The 17,500-nt window shown below is 43.8% G+C and overlaps 2 protein-coding genes across 3 annotated transcripts in view; both read left to right on the plus strand.

Moving 5' to 3' along the window:
- The window catches only part of snx16 (sorting nexin 16), a 21,903-nt gene extending 21,761 nt beyond the window's left edge, over positions 1 to 142 (plus strand). For both annotated transcript variants that reach the window (XM_081353176.1, XM_081353177.1), the window contains one exon: positions 1 to 142. This exon is cut by the window's left edge and continues 1,213 nt beyond it. The gene's annotated coding sequence lies outside the window, so the exon portion shown is untranslated.
- Positions 143 to 282: 140 nt separating this feature from the next.
- The window catches only part of wwp1 (WW domain containing E3 ubiquitin protein ligase 1), a 54,673-nt gene continuing 37,455 nt past the window's right edge, over positions 283 to 17,500 (plus strand). Inside the window, exons 1-12 of the mRNA XM_081352338.1 lie at positions 283 to 424; positions 4,511 to 4,564; positions 4,900 to 4,998; positions 5,076 to 5,214; positions 6,136 to 6,260; positions 7,454 to 7,594; positions 7,673 to 7,727; positions 7,968 to 8,143; positions 8,266 to 8,533; positions 9,646 to 9,741; positions 16,845 to 17,019; positions 17,374 to 17,428. Of these exons, the coding sequence (XP_081208464.1) occupies positions 4,938 to 4,998; positions 5,076 to 5,214; positions 6,136 to 6,260; positions 7,454 to 7,594; positions 7,673 to 7,727; positions 7,968 to 8,143; positions 8,266 to 8,533; positions 9,646 to 9,741; positions 16,845 to 17,019; positions 17,374 to 17,428 (1,291 nt within the window). The 5' untranslated portion in view covers positions 283 to 424; positions 4,511 to 4,564; positions 4,900 to 4,937. The remainder of the gene's footprint in view (positions 425 to 4,510; positions 4,565 to 4,899; positions 4,999 to 5,075; positions 5,215 to 6,135; positions 6,261 to 7,453; positions 7,595 to 7,672; positions 7,728 to 7,967; positions 8,144 to 8,265; positions 8,534 to 9,645; positions 9,742 to 16,844; positions 17,020 to 17,373; positions 17,429 to 17,500) is intronic.

Below are 17,500 nucleotides of genomic sequence, written 5' to 3' on the forward strand. Positions count from 1 at the left end.
TGATGAATACAGTGTGAAGTTAATCTTGTACTTCACTGTCACTGTTTCCTGTTCAAAGATCATCGATCTAAAACTGAGTTGAGTGGAATCAGATGAACATTTCATTCAGTTTCACAATAAACTTCCATTATAAATACTATAAGTGCTGCAATGTTTCACTGTCGTTTTTCACTTTGCAATAAAATACAAACTGCTCACTCGATTATTCTGTAAACGGTGTGTGTGTGTGTGTGTGTGTGTGTGTCTGTCAGTGAGTATGAAAGTTTGAGTGTGTGCGTATTTGTGTATGAGAGAGAGAGAGTGTGTGTGTGTGTGTGTGTGTGTGTGTGTGTGTGTGTGTGTGTGTGTCTCAATAGGAGGAGCCTGTTCTGTTTAGTTCACTTCAGTTAGTTTGAGTCGCAGAGACTCGCAGCTGCAGCTTCTGGTGAGTTTAACTCTTGTCTGATTAGTTTAATGTCATTGACTAGTTTAACGCTTTTTAAAGTCACTGCAGAGTTTCACCGTCGATCTGCAGGTTAAAATGTGAAAATGGCGGTGCGGCTTCAGGCCTGATCCAGATTAATCCCGATTACTGACAAACGCACATCTGGATGAGTGTGTGAGACACACACAGGTGTGTGAAGGACTCTGTGAGTCTGTCAGTAATGTGTGTTTGTTCACAATGACAGTTTGTTTGTCGTTTAATCGTGTCAGAGCGCGTTAGCAGTGACGCTAATGTGTTAGCCTGTTAGCATGAGTCTGCGGATAAACGCCGGAATATTTGCCGTTCAGTCACTGAATAACACAACAGAATCTGATTCACATGTCCCTGATTCACACACATGAACAATTAACGAGCTAAAACTCATTTAAGATCGTTTGTGCGTCGGTGAAGTCATTATAATGAGCGCCGGTAACAGGCCGCAGAGAGACAGACAGATACACACACAGAGGATAGACAGCTTATTATAAACACTCATATATGTGATAAAAATAAATAAAAAATAAAATAAAATATATTATTTGATCAGCGTATGGGCAGATAGAGAAGAAGACATCCCAAAGGCTTGTATATAAACATTAATTCATTAATTGTATATTAACATTTTTGGATGATGGGTTATCAGATTCCTTATTTATTGAAATACATAATGAAAATATGAAAAGTACAATTGTTGGAATGGTCTATCGACCTCCTGACTCAGACTTAAATCGTTTCTTGACCAAACTGGATGAAATATTAAGTAGCATCAATTACATGAATAAACATTGTTTTATTCTTGGCGATTTCAACATCAATTTAGCTAAAGATGACGGTGCGAAAAATGATTTCTTAAATTGTTTGTATTCTTCTAATTTTTTTCCAACTATAAGCTCATATACGAGAGTAACAGAAACAACTAAGTCCACCATTGATAATATTATTACAAATATAAATGTACATTTTGACTCAGGTGTAATTATGTCAGACATCACTGACCATTTTCCAATTGTACTTTTCATAGACCTGGATACTAAGACCAGGCAACAACAAAAGAAGATATTACCTCCTAAAAAAAGCATAAAAGTATTAACAGGAAAATATTTAGATAAATTGCTTGATAACCTTAGGCGTAAAACATGGGATTCTGTATTTAGCTGGAATATTCCGGAAGAAGCCTATAGTACTTTCATTAATGAATTAACCAACAGTATTAATAGCACTATACCGGAAAAAATTGTTAAAGGAGATACAAGCAATCAAAATAATTGGCTTACAAAGGGAATCCTAAAATCAATTAAAAGGAAAAATAAGCTTTACAAATGCTACATTAAAAATCCAACTAATGACAATAAAGTAAAATATTCTACATTTAGAAATAGACTCACAAAGTTAATACGAATAAGGAAGCGGAATTACTACACTGATTTAATTAAGGCTTCTCGTGGTGATCAAAAGCGATGCTGGAGAGTACTAAATTCTGTGCTCAGCCGGGATCAAAAAGCAGCTGTCTTTCCAGAAATTAATGTCAAACATAATGATACTATCTATCTCAATGATGACGATCTTGCCAAAGGTTTTAACAACTATTTCATCACTATAGGTGAAACTCTTTCAAAATCCATAAATCCTCCAGGGGGAGCTTCATACCAACAATATTTAAAAGGGAATTATTTAAATTCTTTTTTTTTAACACCTACCGACAAAATGGAAGTTTCGAAAATTATTATGAATATGAAAAGCTCCTATACTGCTGGCGTGGATGATATATGTAGCAAAGTTGTTAAATCTATTGCAATTGAAATTCTAGATCCACTTGTCTATTGTATAAACCTGTCTTTATCTCATGGTGTAGTACCAAAAATGACAAAAATTGCAAAAGTTATACCTATTTATAAATCTGGTGATAAAAATAACTTACAAAACTATCGACCTATATCCATTTTGCCTACTTTTTCCAAGGTGTTTGAGAGGGTTGTGTACAATAGACTTAGTGGTTATCTGGATAAAATGAATATACTCATTCCATCTCAATATGGATTTAGGAAAAAGAGCTCTACTTGTTTGGCAATTCTGGATCTCATTGAGAAAATTAATGACGCTATAGACAATGGTGAGACTGGTATTGGTGTATTTTTAGATTTATCAAAAGCCTTCGACACCATTGATTTAGACATTTTAATTGGGAAATTGCAACACTATGGTGTCAGAGGGAAGGCACTCAGCTGGTTCAAAAGCTACCTAACTGATAGGGAGCAATTTGTCCAAATAAACAGTAGTTGTTCAGAATGCACAGATATAGTTTGTGGAGTCCCCCAGGGCTCCATATTAGGTCCACTTCTCTTTATTTTGTATGTAAATGACATTATAAATTCATCAAATATTTTTCATCAGGTTGTTTTTGCAGATGACACTAACCTTTTCTTGGCTCATAAAAATCTTGATATTTTACAAAAGCTTGTTAATGAGGAATTAGTTAAAGTAGATAGTTGGTTTGAATACAATAAATTATCTGTAAATGTATCTAAAACTAAATTTATTATATTTCGTTCAAATAGAAGTCGGACAAACATTGACAGTATACAAATCAAAATACATAATAAAGTAATTGAAAGAGTAGAGAACATCAAATTCTTAGGAATTTATTTGGATGAGTCCTTAAACTTTAAACAACATATAGAGTTTTTAACAAAGGAATTGTCAAAATATGTTGGTTTGTTCTATAAATTAAGATATTATCTTCCTTTTGATGCTCTTCTAACATTGTACCGGTCACTTTTTGAATCACATCTAAATTATTGTAATATTATATGGTGTAACACATATCCTAGCCTTTTTGAAAAATTGCAGATTCTACAGAAGAAAGTTATACGTGTTATATCATGGGCAAATTATGATGCTCCCTCTGGTCCGCTTTTCTATAGGTTTGGGCTTTTGAAGCTCGCTGAGTGCAATAGTTTTCAAAATGCTTGTATTATGTATAATGTAGTTCATAAATTGCATCCAATACTTTGCCATCTCATTCCAGTAACCTCGTGTATACATGATCATAACACTAGAAGGAGAACTTTATTACGAGGGAAAAAGCGTAAGATGAAGTGTACTAGTTTTAGTATAGCATGTAAGGGTCCTGGGATCTGGAATGAGATTGACAATTCCATAAAGGAACTACCTTCTCTTGATATATTTAAAAAGCATTTTAAACACAAATTGTTACAACATTATGCTTGATAGACACCACAAGGCTGAAGGTTTCATATTTTTTTTTTTTACTTAATTGATTTTCTTTTTTGTGATGTTTGAATACCCCTATTATTGGCGTTGTTTGAGGGAAGGATGAGATGTATGCTGACTGGTGGGAGGATATTTTGTGGTGAATGGTGTTGTTGTTGGTGTAGATGGGTATTGGGTGGGTGGATTATTATTTGTTTATTACTGCTGATTATGTGTCTTTAAGGGCCCTATTTATAAGCCGGTAAGGCTTCTGGGTAGTCCTTTTTTGCAGGAACTTGTTGTTCTGTTCTGTGAATAAACAATAAACAAATTAATTCACAGTGAGAGAAGTTATAAACACTGACTTTATATCAGACAGACAGGTAAATAAATAAATACAGGTGTCACTCCTTTTCTGAGTGTTTCTTGTCATTTTGTTCATCCTAACCCTAACTGCATTTACTTCTGGAAAAAACAGGTAGTGAAAACTGCATTTATTTGAAATATAATAATGTGTGTGAAATATAATAATGTGTCTAACCCTAACTGAACTGCCAGTAAACGCAGCGTGTGGACACTGACCGTTCAGAATCACACAAACGTGTGTGTGTGTGTGTGTGTGTGTGCCGGCACTCAGGTTCTCCCATCAGCCCTGCGGTTTAGGGAAACCATACGTTACGAATGAAGCCTTGACCTCATAAAGGTCACCCAGATGTTGGTCAGATTCACGCCTCACAGCGCTAACCTCAGCAGAACATGAGCCTTGGCTTCTCTCTGTCTGAAGGAGGCACCGGTTGTGTTGTGTGATTGTGTGATTGTGAGTGTCTTGTGTTGCAGTGAACCATGGCTCGCAGTGACGGCTGAAGATCCTCAGGCTCTCGCGCATCAGCTGTGAGTTGGAGAAAGTTCTGTTAGTTTGGGGATGAAGTGGTGCGGATTGAAGTTTAGAATCTGTTTAGAAGGGGTCATGAACTGCATTTTATATTTTATGTTTATAATATGTTTTCCCAAGGTGCTCTTTTAATGTTAGTAGAATAATTTGCATCAAAAACTGTCATAATGTAGAAATAAATTTTTCTCCCCTCTGATTTAAACAGTCCAATTTTAAACCAATGTGTGTGTCTGTGCAGACGGTCTTACGCTGAGGAATTAATCTCTGTCACATTATAGATGCAGGTGTCAAGTGATATGAGTGATGATGTGCATGTGAGTGTGTGCTCCCTCAGGTCCTGTAGTTGATGGAGTGTGTGGTGTGTTTGAGGTCATGGCCACGGGCTCCTCCAGAAGCGACTGTAGCAATAATGCCAGAGAGCTGCACGCCGTCGGTAAGTCCACGCCAACAGGAACAGGAAGTGACATGTTTTCTTCACGTGCTGATGTGTGTTGTGTCTGCATGTGGCAGTTTCCTGTGCCAAACTCAAGAGGAAGAAGAACTGGTTTGGAACGACCATCTATGTGGAAGTGACATCAGAGGGAGAGAGCAAGAAAACCGCCAAATCCCACAGTTCCTCCAATCCCAAGTGGGACGAGCGTCTGACGCTGTGAGTCTTCTATTATCTGCCCTTCTCTTTAAGACTGGTCATCAGTTACATAAGAAGTAGATTGGTCTGACTTGAGTGTAGCCTGACCCTGACCCCTGACCCCCCAGCTGTTCACTAACAGTCAGAAACACACCCAGGCTCTATGCTGCTAAATGACTGACTCTCTGTTGCAGCTTTTTTATATAATTTATTTATAAACTTTTTCAAACCATTAACAGAAAGTTTCATTCAATTTTAGTTATAGCTTTTCCCCCCTTTATAACCCTTTCCACCAAAATAATTTACCATACATTACATAAAGGTTAAGACAATAATAATACTCATAACAATTTAAATTAAAAAAATTATATATATATAATAACAATAAGAAATATATATGTATAAACAAATACATAGCCAATAATACAGTTTCCTGGTGTACATATTCGTGGTCCGTACACAATTGTGATGAATTATGAATTATGGTGATTAATATTTAACATTGATCAATAAGTGGGAGAGTCTTCATCTTCTCAAAATATGTGATCATGGGTTGCCAAGTCTTATACAAATTTTGGACAGATCCTTTCATTAAATATTTAATTTTCTCTAATTTTAAGTATGATACTAGATCACATAACCATGTTGAGGCTTTAGGCGGGCTTGTTGATTAATATTCAGTAATATAATGTACCAGTAATATTCTTCTTCTCGCTAATAAGGTGGCAAAAGCAATAACATTTTTTGCTTTATTTGTCAGTGATACTCTGTGTTCTGGTACTCCAAAAATAGCAACTTCAACACTGGGTTTTATATCCAAACTAAAGGCCTCATTTAATGTTTTAGCTGTTGCAGCTTTTAATGGAATAATCCGTGTGTTCTCTCCGGTGTAACAGAGGACATGAAGCGAGGTGTTCGTTTATTTGCTGACTCTGTGTTCAGGAATATTACGCCACACTCGCAGCTGGATTTCAGGGTTTGGAGTCACCACACGCTGAAGGCCGACACTCTGCTGGGAAAAGCCTCACTGGACCTGATTGGGACCCTCCAGAAACATGACGGCAAACGTACGTCTGATCCTGAGCCTGATTACACATGCCAGAAACATTATCTATGGTTCATGTCTACCTATATACCTGGATGCTTAACGAAGGGTATTTGCTTGAAATTGTTTTACTCTAAATTTTCCAGTTGGAACTTTGAGGCCGTAATTATAAAATGGCATTTCATGTCGTTTTCTCCCACAGCAGCACTGATCTGTGGGGGCGGAGCAACGGGTCAGGGTGGGTGGGTCATCAAGGGGCGGAGCAACGGGTCAGGGTGGGTGGGTTTTCAGGGGGCGGAGCAATGGGTCAGGGTTGGTGGGTCATCAGGGGGCGGAGCAATGGGTCAGGGTGGGTGGGTCATCAGGGGGCGGAGCAACGGGTCAGGGTGGGTGGGTCATCAAGGGGCGGAGCAATGGGTCAGGGTGGGTGGGTGGGTCATCAGGGGGCGGAGCAATGGGTCAGGGTGGGTGGGTCATCAGGGGGCGGAGCAACGGGTCAGGGTGGGTGGGTCATCAAGGGGCGGAGCAACGGGTCAGGGTGGGTGGGTGGGTCATCAAGGGGCGGAGCAATGGGTCAGGGTGGGTGGGTGGGTCATCAGGGGGCGGAGCAACGGGTCAGGGTGGGTCATCAAGGGGCGGAGCAATGGGTCAGGGTGGGTGGGTGGGTCATCAGGGGGCGGAGCAATGGGTCAGGGTGGGTGGGTCATCAGGGGGCGGAGCAACGGGTCAGGCTGGGTGGGTCATCAAGGGGCGGAGCAATGGGTCAGGGTGGGTGGGTCATCAGGGGGTGGAGCAACGGGTCAGGGTGGGTGGGTCATCAGGGGGCGGAGCAACGGGTCAGGGTGGGTGGGTCATCAGGGGGTGGAGCAATGGGTCAGGGTGGGTGGGTCATCAGGGGGCGGAGCAATGGGTCAGGGTGGGCGGGGTATCGGGAGCACGTTTGGTACGAGTGTCACCATGAGAATATCGGCATACGTACTGTGGGTGTATCGCGGTTTTTCGGTTCGGTTTGAATATCGTTACACCGCAGATTCTTATTATTGGGAAATTCTTGTAATTTAGAGGTAAATAAAATAAAAATGATAACAAAAATATTCTAAAAATCTGCATAAATATAATATCTTAAGATTTCTTGACATGTAGTGTGCAGAGAGAGCATGAAGGTCCCGGATTGTAATGTGTGTGACAGCAGAGACTGGTGTGATGTTGTTTCAGTGGAGAACGTGCGAGAGGTGTTGACACTGACCGTGGACGGCAAGAATGGAGTCGTGTCCACCGGTGAACTCACTGTGTTCCTGGACGGGCTCTCGTTTGACCCGCTGCACATGCACAATGGAAACCCCACCACTGCGAGCAGTAAGACCCCTGATCTGACCTCTGACCTCTGGCCTCTGACCTCAGGCTGCCCGTGTCATCCCTCTGTCTGTCTTACAGAAGTCCATCAGAACGGAGACGCTCTTCACGAGAACCGGGACGAGACGCAGAACAGGTGAGGAGGAGGAGGAGGGTTCTCTGGTTCCTCGTGACATGAGCAGATCATCAGCTCTTGCATGCTTATCACTGTGTGTTTGTAAAAAAAAAGTGGTAAAAAACTGAATATATGATTGGTTTAATTATACATAATTGTGTGTCTGTACCTCATCATCATCATCATCATCATCAGTATCTCTTCTGTATCATAATCAGTAAACAATGAATTGATTGATATTTCTCTAACTTGATTCTGCAGGTCTGTGAACGGCTCAGACGGACCAGAGAATGAAGCTCCGCCCACATCATCTGCCAACAGCGAGTTTAGCCCCTCCCCCCTCCTCAATGGAGACTCCTCCCCTTCACACCAAACTCACAGTCCAAAGGCCACGCCCACTTCGCAGCCTGGCAACAGTGACGTGAGCAGCGCAGTCGGTGAGAGTTGTGTGTCACTTCCTGCTGCTCATTTCCTGTGGATCTCACAGAAAGTTATTTTTAATACTCGTCTTGAATATTTCTAATAAAGCAGAATGATGATTGATGTCTGTGTGTGTCAGTGAACGGCGAGGGTTGTGAGGTTTTGTCTGCGGGTGATGACGACAACGCTGCTCCTCCCGCCGCTGATGTTTCCTGCAGTTCTTCCTCTTCTCCTGCAGGAGGCGCTCCTGCTCCTGCCATCACTGCATCATCACCAGCCTCCACTTCTGCAGCGCCGGCCACACACACACACACACACACTCCTGCTGGCTCCAGCTCACCCGACCCTGAGGGAGCAAAACCAGGACAGCAGCCGCCTGCTGCCGGACCAGAACCACTGCCACCCGGGTCAGACACACTCTCTCTCACTCACACACACACTCACACACACACACACACACACACACACACACACACACACACACTCACTCACTCACTCACTCACTCACTCACTCACTCACACACACTCACACACACTCTCACACACACACACACACACACACACACACATTGCCACCTGGGTCAGACTCTCACACACACACACATACACACTGCCACCCGGGTCAGACTCTCTCTCTCACACACACACACACACAAATTGCCACCTGGGTCAGACTCTCACACACACACACACACACACACACACACACTGCCACCCAGGTCAGACTCTCTCTCACTCACTCACACACACACACACACACACACACTGCCACCTGGGTCAGACTCACACACACACACACACACACACACACACACACACACACACACACGTTGCCACCTGGGTCAGATTCTCACACACACACACACACGCTGCCACCAGGGTCAGACACTCTCACACACACACACACAAACACGCTGCCACCTGGGTCAGATTCTCACACACACACACACACACACACGCTGCCACCAGGGTCAGACTCTCTCTCTCTCACACACACACACACACACACACACTCACACACTGTCACCCGGGTCAGACTCTCTCTCACACACACACACACACACACACACACATTGCCACCTGGGTCAGACTCACACACACACACACACACACACACACGCTGCCACCAGGGTCAGACACTCTCTCACACACACACACACACACACACGCTGCCACCTGGGTCAGATTCTCACACACACACACACACACACACGCTGCCACCAGGGTCAGACTCTCTCTCACTCACTCACATACACACACACACACACACATATATACACACACACACATATATACACACACACACACACACACACATATATACACACACACACACACACACACACACATATATACACACACACACACACACACATTGCCACCTGGGTCAGACTCACACACACACACACACACACACACACACGCTGCCACGAGGATCAGACACTCACACACACACACACACACAAACACACATGCTTGACCGTTACAATGTAATCTGAGTGAGTATGTGTTTTCTCAGATGGGAACAGAGGAAGGATCCTCACGGCAGAACGTACTATGTCGATCACAACACGAGAACGACGACATGGGAGAGACCGCAGCCGTTACCGCTGGGGTGAGACGAGTATATCCGAGACGAGTATATCCGAGACGAGTATGTCCGAGACGAGTATATCCGAGACGAGTATGTCCGAGACGAGTATGTCCGAGACGAGTATGTCCGAGACGAGTATGTCCGAGACGAGTATGTCCGAGACGAGTATGTCCGAGACGAGTATGTCCGAGACGAGTATGTCCGAGACGAGTATGTCCGAGACGAGTATGTCCGTGTTACAACCCTGGCTCTAGGGATGCAACATAAAGGACATGACAACAAAAGTTTGCCAATCAAAATAAAGTTTATTTAGTATTAAAGAAAAAGGGGACTGTAGAAGCAGAAACACTACTGCTGCAGTGCTGGCTGCAAGACGAGAGAGAGAGAGAGTGAGAGCATGTGTCCAAGATTTAAAGTGGCTCCCTTCAGGTGGCACCAATTAACCTATTGATTGCAGGTGAGCTATCAGGAAAACTGCAACGAAACACAGATTAGAACACTCCCACATAACACTCCCACCCTTAAAACATTGCCATAGAATAACCTATGGCAAAGTCACCAAGTACATGAAATATAAACAAGCACTTACGACCTTGACAAAGCATCCGCCAAACGAATTCCCACGAATGTGGGGGACTGAAAGGTCATATCCCTGCAAAAACAGGCTCCATCACTTTAACCTATGCCACTAACCACTAACCATCTATATGGGTGTTGCTTAATAGGGTTAGCTTGGCCTACATCAATGTCAAACTCTAGCACATTGGTACAAGATGGAACATCAGAAAACAAGGCCAAATATTGACCAATTAACTGAATAACATCAGAGCGCGCAGAGAGATTTAGATACGATAAATGAATGTCTAAATCAGCCAAGATTTTAAAATTTGGCAATCTACTCTGAGCAATCTCAGAGACAGCAACACCTTCTATGGTCTCAATAGATGGAGCATTCAGTATAGCCAAGGCCTTAACCTCTGTAGACCCTGTTTGATTACGGTCAAAGTAAGGTTTGAGTAAATTCACATGGCACATGCAGACTTTCTCTTTACGACCTAGAGTCTTAACCAAGTAGTTACACTCACCAACTTTCCGATCAATGGTATACGGTCCACTATATTGAGCCTGCAATGCAGAACCCAATATTGGTAAGAGCACCAGCACTTGGTCTCCAGAACAGAACACACAATGTTTAGCCTTTTGGTCAAACCAAGTCTTCATCTTATCCTGGGATGCTTTCAAATTCTCTTTGGCCATTTCACAAGCTCTGCTAAGCCTAAAACGAAAATTAGACACAAAGTCCATGAGGGTTATAGGAGTAGAATGCTCAACATCTAACCATTTCTCCTTTACCAATTTCAAGGGCCCCCTCACAGTATGGCCAAACACAAGTTCAGCTGGACTGAAACCAAGAAATTCCTGAACCACCTCTCTAACTGCGAAGAGTAGTGGAATGCCATCATCACACTCTTTGCAGTAGGTCTTCACCACAGGCCAAAAATAATGCCTTAACACACAATCCAAAGTTTTCCTGACCCCCAAGTGACCAGACAGACAATGATCATGGGCGAGATACAATAGGTCAGATCGATAAACTTCTGGAACCACCACTTGAAACACACTACTCCAGTCATCCTCACATGGCATTTTTGGATCTGTCCACTTTCTCATCAAAACACCATCACTAACAAAATAACCAGAAGCAACATTTGATAGCACTTCGTCAGACACCAAATCTTCAAACATGGGTGACAAAGTGGGGTCTTGCTTTTGCTCAAGAATTAACTGTTCACGAGATGGAAACATCTTTCCACTCCCTGCCAAGTTCATGTCACCTTGGGCCATGAAAGTATCATAAAGTGGAATCACAGATTGACTGTTGGAAGATTTGGCTTCAACTAGCCTCTTAGCAGACATAGCACGAGTAGTTGCACAGACAGGAAAAGTTTTTGGAAATGCCAATTCAAGTTCGTCTGGACCATCTGACTTGAGGACAGTAGAGGTTACTTCAGGGACAGCTAGCACCTTCCCACCAGCTAGATCATTCCCTAGGATAAAGGACACCCCATCTATGGGAATCTGGGAACTAAGTGCCACAACAACATCACCAGAGATTAAATCTGATTGGAGATTAATGCTATGTAAAGGCATAGACAAAAATCCCCCACCAAAACCTTTAACAATTACCTCTGAACCTTGAGCTGACTTTTCATTGAAGGACAAGACATCACGTAAAATCACAGATTGAAAAGCTCCAGTATCTCTCCAGATCTTGATAGCTTGCCTGTGTTCAGGGTCAGAAGACAGATACACAAAACCATCCATCAGAAATGATGATGAGCCAGCTAACTCACCTTTCTTGCATGAAACGTTAGCAACTGAAGATGCCAAAGGAAGGCTTGGCACAGGGCTTACAAAGGCTACAGTCTTTGCGGACTTCTGTTTCTTACTTAGAACAGGACAGTCTGCGATGAGATGGCCTGGTCTCTTACAATAAAAACAAGCCCTTTCTGAAATCAAACCATCATTAGTCATTTTATTGGCAGGTGATGAGGCAAAGGGCACAGACTTTACAAACCGAGACCTATTGTGCTTAATCTGGAACTGAACCTCAGCTTGTTTGTCACCAAACTTTACCTTATGGGTTAAGACAAACTCATCTGCCAAGATTGCAGCTTGTTCTAAAGTCACTGCCTTCTGATCATTCAAATAAACCGAAACAACCTCAGGCAGACAGTTTTTAAATTCCTCAAGCAAAATGAGTTGTCTAAGATGTTCCTTACTTTCCACCTTCTGAGATGTACACCACCGATCAAACAGATTCTCCTTCTGTTTTGCAAACTCAACATAAGTGTCGTGAGCAAGTTTTGTACAACCTCGAAAGCGCTGGCGGTAAGCTTCAGGAACCAGCTCATACGCCTTCAATATAGCTGCTTTAACCTCATCATAATTAGCACTCTTCTCAAGGCTTAGAGCGGAATAAGCTTCCTGAGCTTTTCCTACCAAGATACTTTGTAAAAGCAAAGTCCACATAGTCCTAGGCCACTTTGATGTGGTTGCCACCCGTTCAAAATGAGAAATATCTCTCAACATCTTTCTCAGAAAAAGGAGGTACCAACTTAATATGTCTACCAACATCAAATGGAGAAACATCACCTCTTGGAGTTAAAGCAGCTGCTTTTAATTCCAACTCTTTAAGAGACCGTTCATGTGCAAGAAGCATTTCTTTCTCTCTTAATTTTGTATTAACCTCTAGCTGTTTCTCCTGGAAAGCTAGCTCTCTGAGCCTAAGCTCAATTGCAGCTTCAGACAAAGGAGCAGTCATGGATTGTGGGGAAACCTGCTTAACCTTCAAGACACCATTGTCAATCAAAACACTTCTAATGATTTCCTTCACACTATCCTTCAGTCGCTTCTCACTACTTGTGAAGGGAATATCATAATGAGAGGACAACTGCAAAAGTTGATCCTTTGTGAAAAACTCAAGCAACTCCTCTGAAGGTTCCTTTAGGAAGTCTTCTAAAGAAGCCATTACTAAACTCAACACTAACTACACTTAAGTAGTAACACTACTTCGTACACAGAAGTTCAGCTAACACAACAGGTCCAATAGCACAGGGCTACGAAAATGACAATAGCAGTAAAAATGCTCTCAAACAAAGCTTTTAAAGCCTTAAACAGAAGTAGAACTAACCCAACCACAGAAGATTACTCACCCCAAGCAATCACGAATATCTAAAGGCAATACTGGGCATTAGTCTACACAAAACGTCCACAAAGGAACTTCACACAAACACTGCTAACACACTAAAGTTAGGATCATGGACCAAATAAACACTACAGTACCTAAAAAAATGTTTAACTCACCTAACTTAGGTATTCCTCTTTCACTTCCATCAAAAAGTGAGCATGGTTGCTGAGCTTAAACACAATACAAAATACATGATACACCCGGATACCTGCCTAACACTTCTAACTCCTATCTATCTTCTGAGGTGTACCGGGCACGAGGCGACTTTAAAAGCAAAAACTCAGCAACTGTGAGCCATTTAATCAAAGGTCACAGTTCTGAAATGCTTACCCCCGACAGAGAACAAGTCTCCACCCAGAATAACCTCGAAAACAAAAAAGGAAAAATAACAAAAGAGTGAACCGATGGAAGGATCGAATAATCAACCCAGCTGGAACTCTCACCCTTCCTAACCGGGAAAACTCATGCATATACTCAAATACTCAAACAACCATACTCACCAAATGATCTCAATCAAAGGGAATAAACAAATACAGTCCCCAAAATATCAAAAAAACAAAAAAAACAAATGTTTTTTACCAACCAAATTGGACGAGCCCCCATTATGTTACAACCCTGGCTCTAGGGATGCAACATAAAGGACATGACAACAAAAGTTTGCCAATCAAAATAAAGTTTATTTAGTATTAAAGAAAAAGGGGACTGTAGAAGCAGAAACACTACTGCTGCAGTGCTGGCTGCAAGACAAGAGAGAGAGAGAGTGAGAGCATGTGTCCAAGATTTAAAGTGGCTCCCTTCAGGTGGCACCAATTAACCCATTGATTGCAGGTGAGCTATCAGGAAAACTGCAACGAAACACAGATTAGAACACTCCCACATAACCGAGACGAGTATGTCCGAGACGAGCATATCCAAGACGAGCATATCCGAGATGATATCCGAGACGAGCATATCCGAGACGAGCATATCCGTGACGAGCATATCCGAGACGAGCATATCCGTGACGAGCATATCCGAGACGAGCATATCCAAGACGAGCATATCCGAGATGATATCCGAGACGAGCATATCCGAGACGAGCATATCCGAGACGAGCATATCCGAGACGAGTATTTCCGAGACGATATCTCAGACGAGTATATCCGAGACGAGTATATCCGAGACGAGTATTTCCGAGACGATATCTCAGACAAGTATATCCGAGACGAGTATGTCCGAGACGAGCATGTCCGAGACGAGCATGTCCGAGACGAGCATGTCCGAGACGAGCATGTCCGAGACGAGCATGTCCGAGACGAGCATGTCCGAGACGAGCATGTCCGAGACGAGCATGTCCGAGACGAGCATGTCCGAGACGAGCATGTCCGAGACGAGCATGTCCGAGACGAGCATGTCCGAGACGAGCATGTCCGAGACGAGCATGTCCGAGACGAGCATGTCCGAGATGATATCCGAGACGAGCATATCCGAGACGAGCATTTCCGAGACGATATCTCAGACGAGCATATCCGAGACGAGCATGTCCGAGACGAGCATGTCCGAGACGAGCATGTCCGAGACGAGCATGTCCGAGACGAGCATGTCCGAGACGAGCATGTCCGAGACGAGCATGTCCGAGATGATATCCGAGACGAGCATATCCGAGACGAGCATATCCAAGACGAGCATTTCCGAGACGATATCTCAGACGAGCATATCCGAGACGAGCATATCCGAGACGAGCATTTCCGAGACGATATCTCAGACAAGCATATCCGAGACGAGCATATCCGAGACGAGTATATCCGAGATGATATCCGAGACGAGCATATCCGAGACGAGCATATCCGAGATGATATCCGAGACGAGCATATCCGAGATGATATCCGAGATGATATCCGAGACGAGCATATCCGAGATGATATCCGAGATGATATCCGAGACGAGCATATCCGAGATGATATCCGAGATGATATCCGAGACGAGCATATCCGAGATGATATCCGAGATGATATCCGAGACGAGCATATCCGAGATGATATCCGAGACGAGCATATCCGAGATGATATCCGAGACGAGCATATCCGAGATGATATCCGAGACGAGCATATCCGAGACGAGCATATCCGAGACGAGCATATCCGAGACGAGCATTTCCAAAACGATATCTCAGACGAGCATGTCCGAGACGAGCATATCCGAGACGAGCATATCCGAGACGATATGTCAGACGAGCATATCCGAGACGAGCATATCCGAGACGAGCATATCCGAGACGAGCATATCCGAGACGATATCTCAGACGAGCATATCCGAGACGATATCTCAGACGAGCATATCCGAGACGAGCATATCCGAGACGAGCATATCCGAGACGAGCATATCCGAGACGAGCATATCCGAGACGAGCATATCCGAGACGAGCATATCCGAGACGAGCATATCCGAGACGATATCTCAGACGAGCATATCCGAGACGAGCATATCCGAGACGAGCATATCCGAGACGAGCATATCCGAGACGAGCATATCCGAGACGAGCATATCCGAGACGAGCATATCCGAGACGAGCATATCCGAGACGAGCATATCCGAGACGATATCTCAGACGAGCATATCCGAGACGAGCATATCCGAGACGAGCATATCCGAGACGAGCATATCCGAGACGAGCATATCCGAGACGAGCATATCCGAGACGATATCTCAGACGAGCATATCCGAGACGAGCATATCCGAGACGAGTATTTCCGAGACGATATCTCAGACGAGTATATCCGAGACGAGTATTTCCGAGACGATATCTCAGACGAGCATATCCGAGACGAGCATTTCCGAGACGAGTATATCCGAGACGAGCATATCCGAGACGAGTATTTCCGAGACGATATCTCAGACGAGTATATCCGAGACGAGTATTTCCGAGACGATATCTCAGACGAGCATATCCGAGACGAGCATATCCGAGACGAGCATATCCGAGACGAGCATATCCGAGACGAGAGCATATCCGAGACGAGAGCATATCCGAGACGAGCATATCCGAGACGAGAGCATATCCGAGACGAGTATTTCAGAGACGATATCTCAGACGAGTATATCCGAGACGAGTATATCCGATATCCGAGACGAGTATGTCCGAGACGAGTATGTCCGAGACGAGTATGTCCGAGACGAGTATTTCCGAGACGATATCTCAGACAAGTATATCCGAGACGAGTATATCCGATATCCGAGACGAGTATGTCCGAGACGAGTATGTCCGAGACGAGTATTTCTTAATTATACTAATGTTTTTCATGTGTATATTTATTAATGTTTTGATGCATGTCATTGATCTTGTGTGTGTGTGTGTGTGTGTGTGTGTGTGTGTGTGTGGACTCTCTGACCTCAGCTGGGAGCGCAGGGTGGATAACCGCGGCAGGGTTTATTACGTGGATCACAACACCCGCACCACCACATGGCAGCGGCCCACCATGGAGTCGGTGAGGAACTTCGAGCAGTGGCAGTCTCAGCGCAGTCAGCTACAGGGAGCCATGCATCAGTTCAACCAGAGATACCTTTACTCGGTACACCACCTGTGTATGTGGTCATGAGTAACTCATCTACTCACTGATGCTGTTCAGCGCTCACTCTCCCTCTCTCTCTCTCTCTCTCTCTCTCTCTCTCTCTCTCTCTCTCTCTCTCTGTCTCTGTCTCTCTCTCTCTCTCCCTCTCTCTCTCTCTCTCTCTCTCTCTCTCTCTCTCTCTCTCTCTCTCTCTCTCTCTCTGTCTCTCTCTCTCTCTCCCTCTCTCTCTCTCTCTCTCTCTCTCTCTCTCTCTCTCTCTCTCTCTCTCTCTCTCTCTCTCTCTCTCTCTCTCTCTCTCTCTCTCTCTCTCTCTCTCTCTCTCTCTCTCTCTCTCTCTCTCTCTGTCTGATCCAGGCCTCCATGATGTCGGCTGAGAACGATCCTCTGGGGCCGCTGCCGCCGGGCTGGGGTAAGTTAGCATTTGCTGTCGGTGCATCTCTCCCGCTAGCACACGTGTGTGTGTGTGTGTGTGTGTGTAATG

Source organism: Scardinius erythrophthalmus (assembly GCF_964197995.2).
Source record: "Scardinius erythrophthalmus genome assembly, chromosome: 22".
Taxonomy (NCBI): domain Eukaryota; kingdom Metazoa; phylum Chordata; class Actinopteri; order Cypriniformes; family Leuciscidae; genus Scardinius; species Scardinius erythrophthalmus.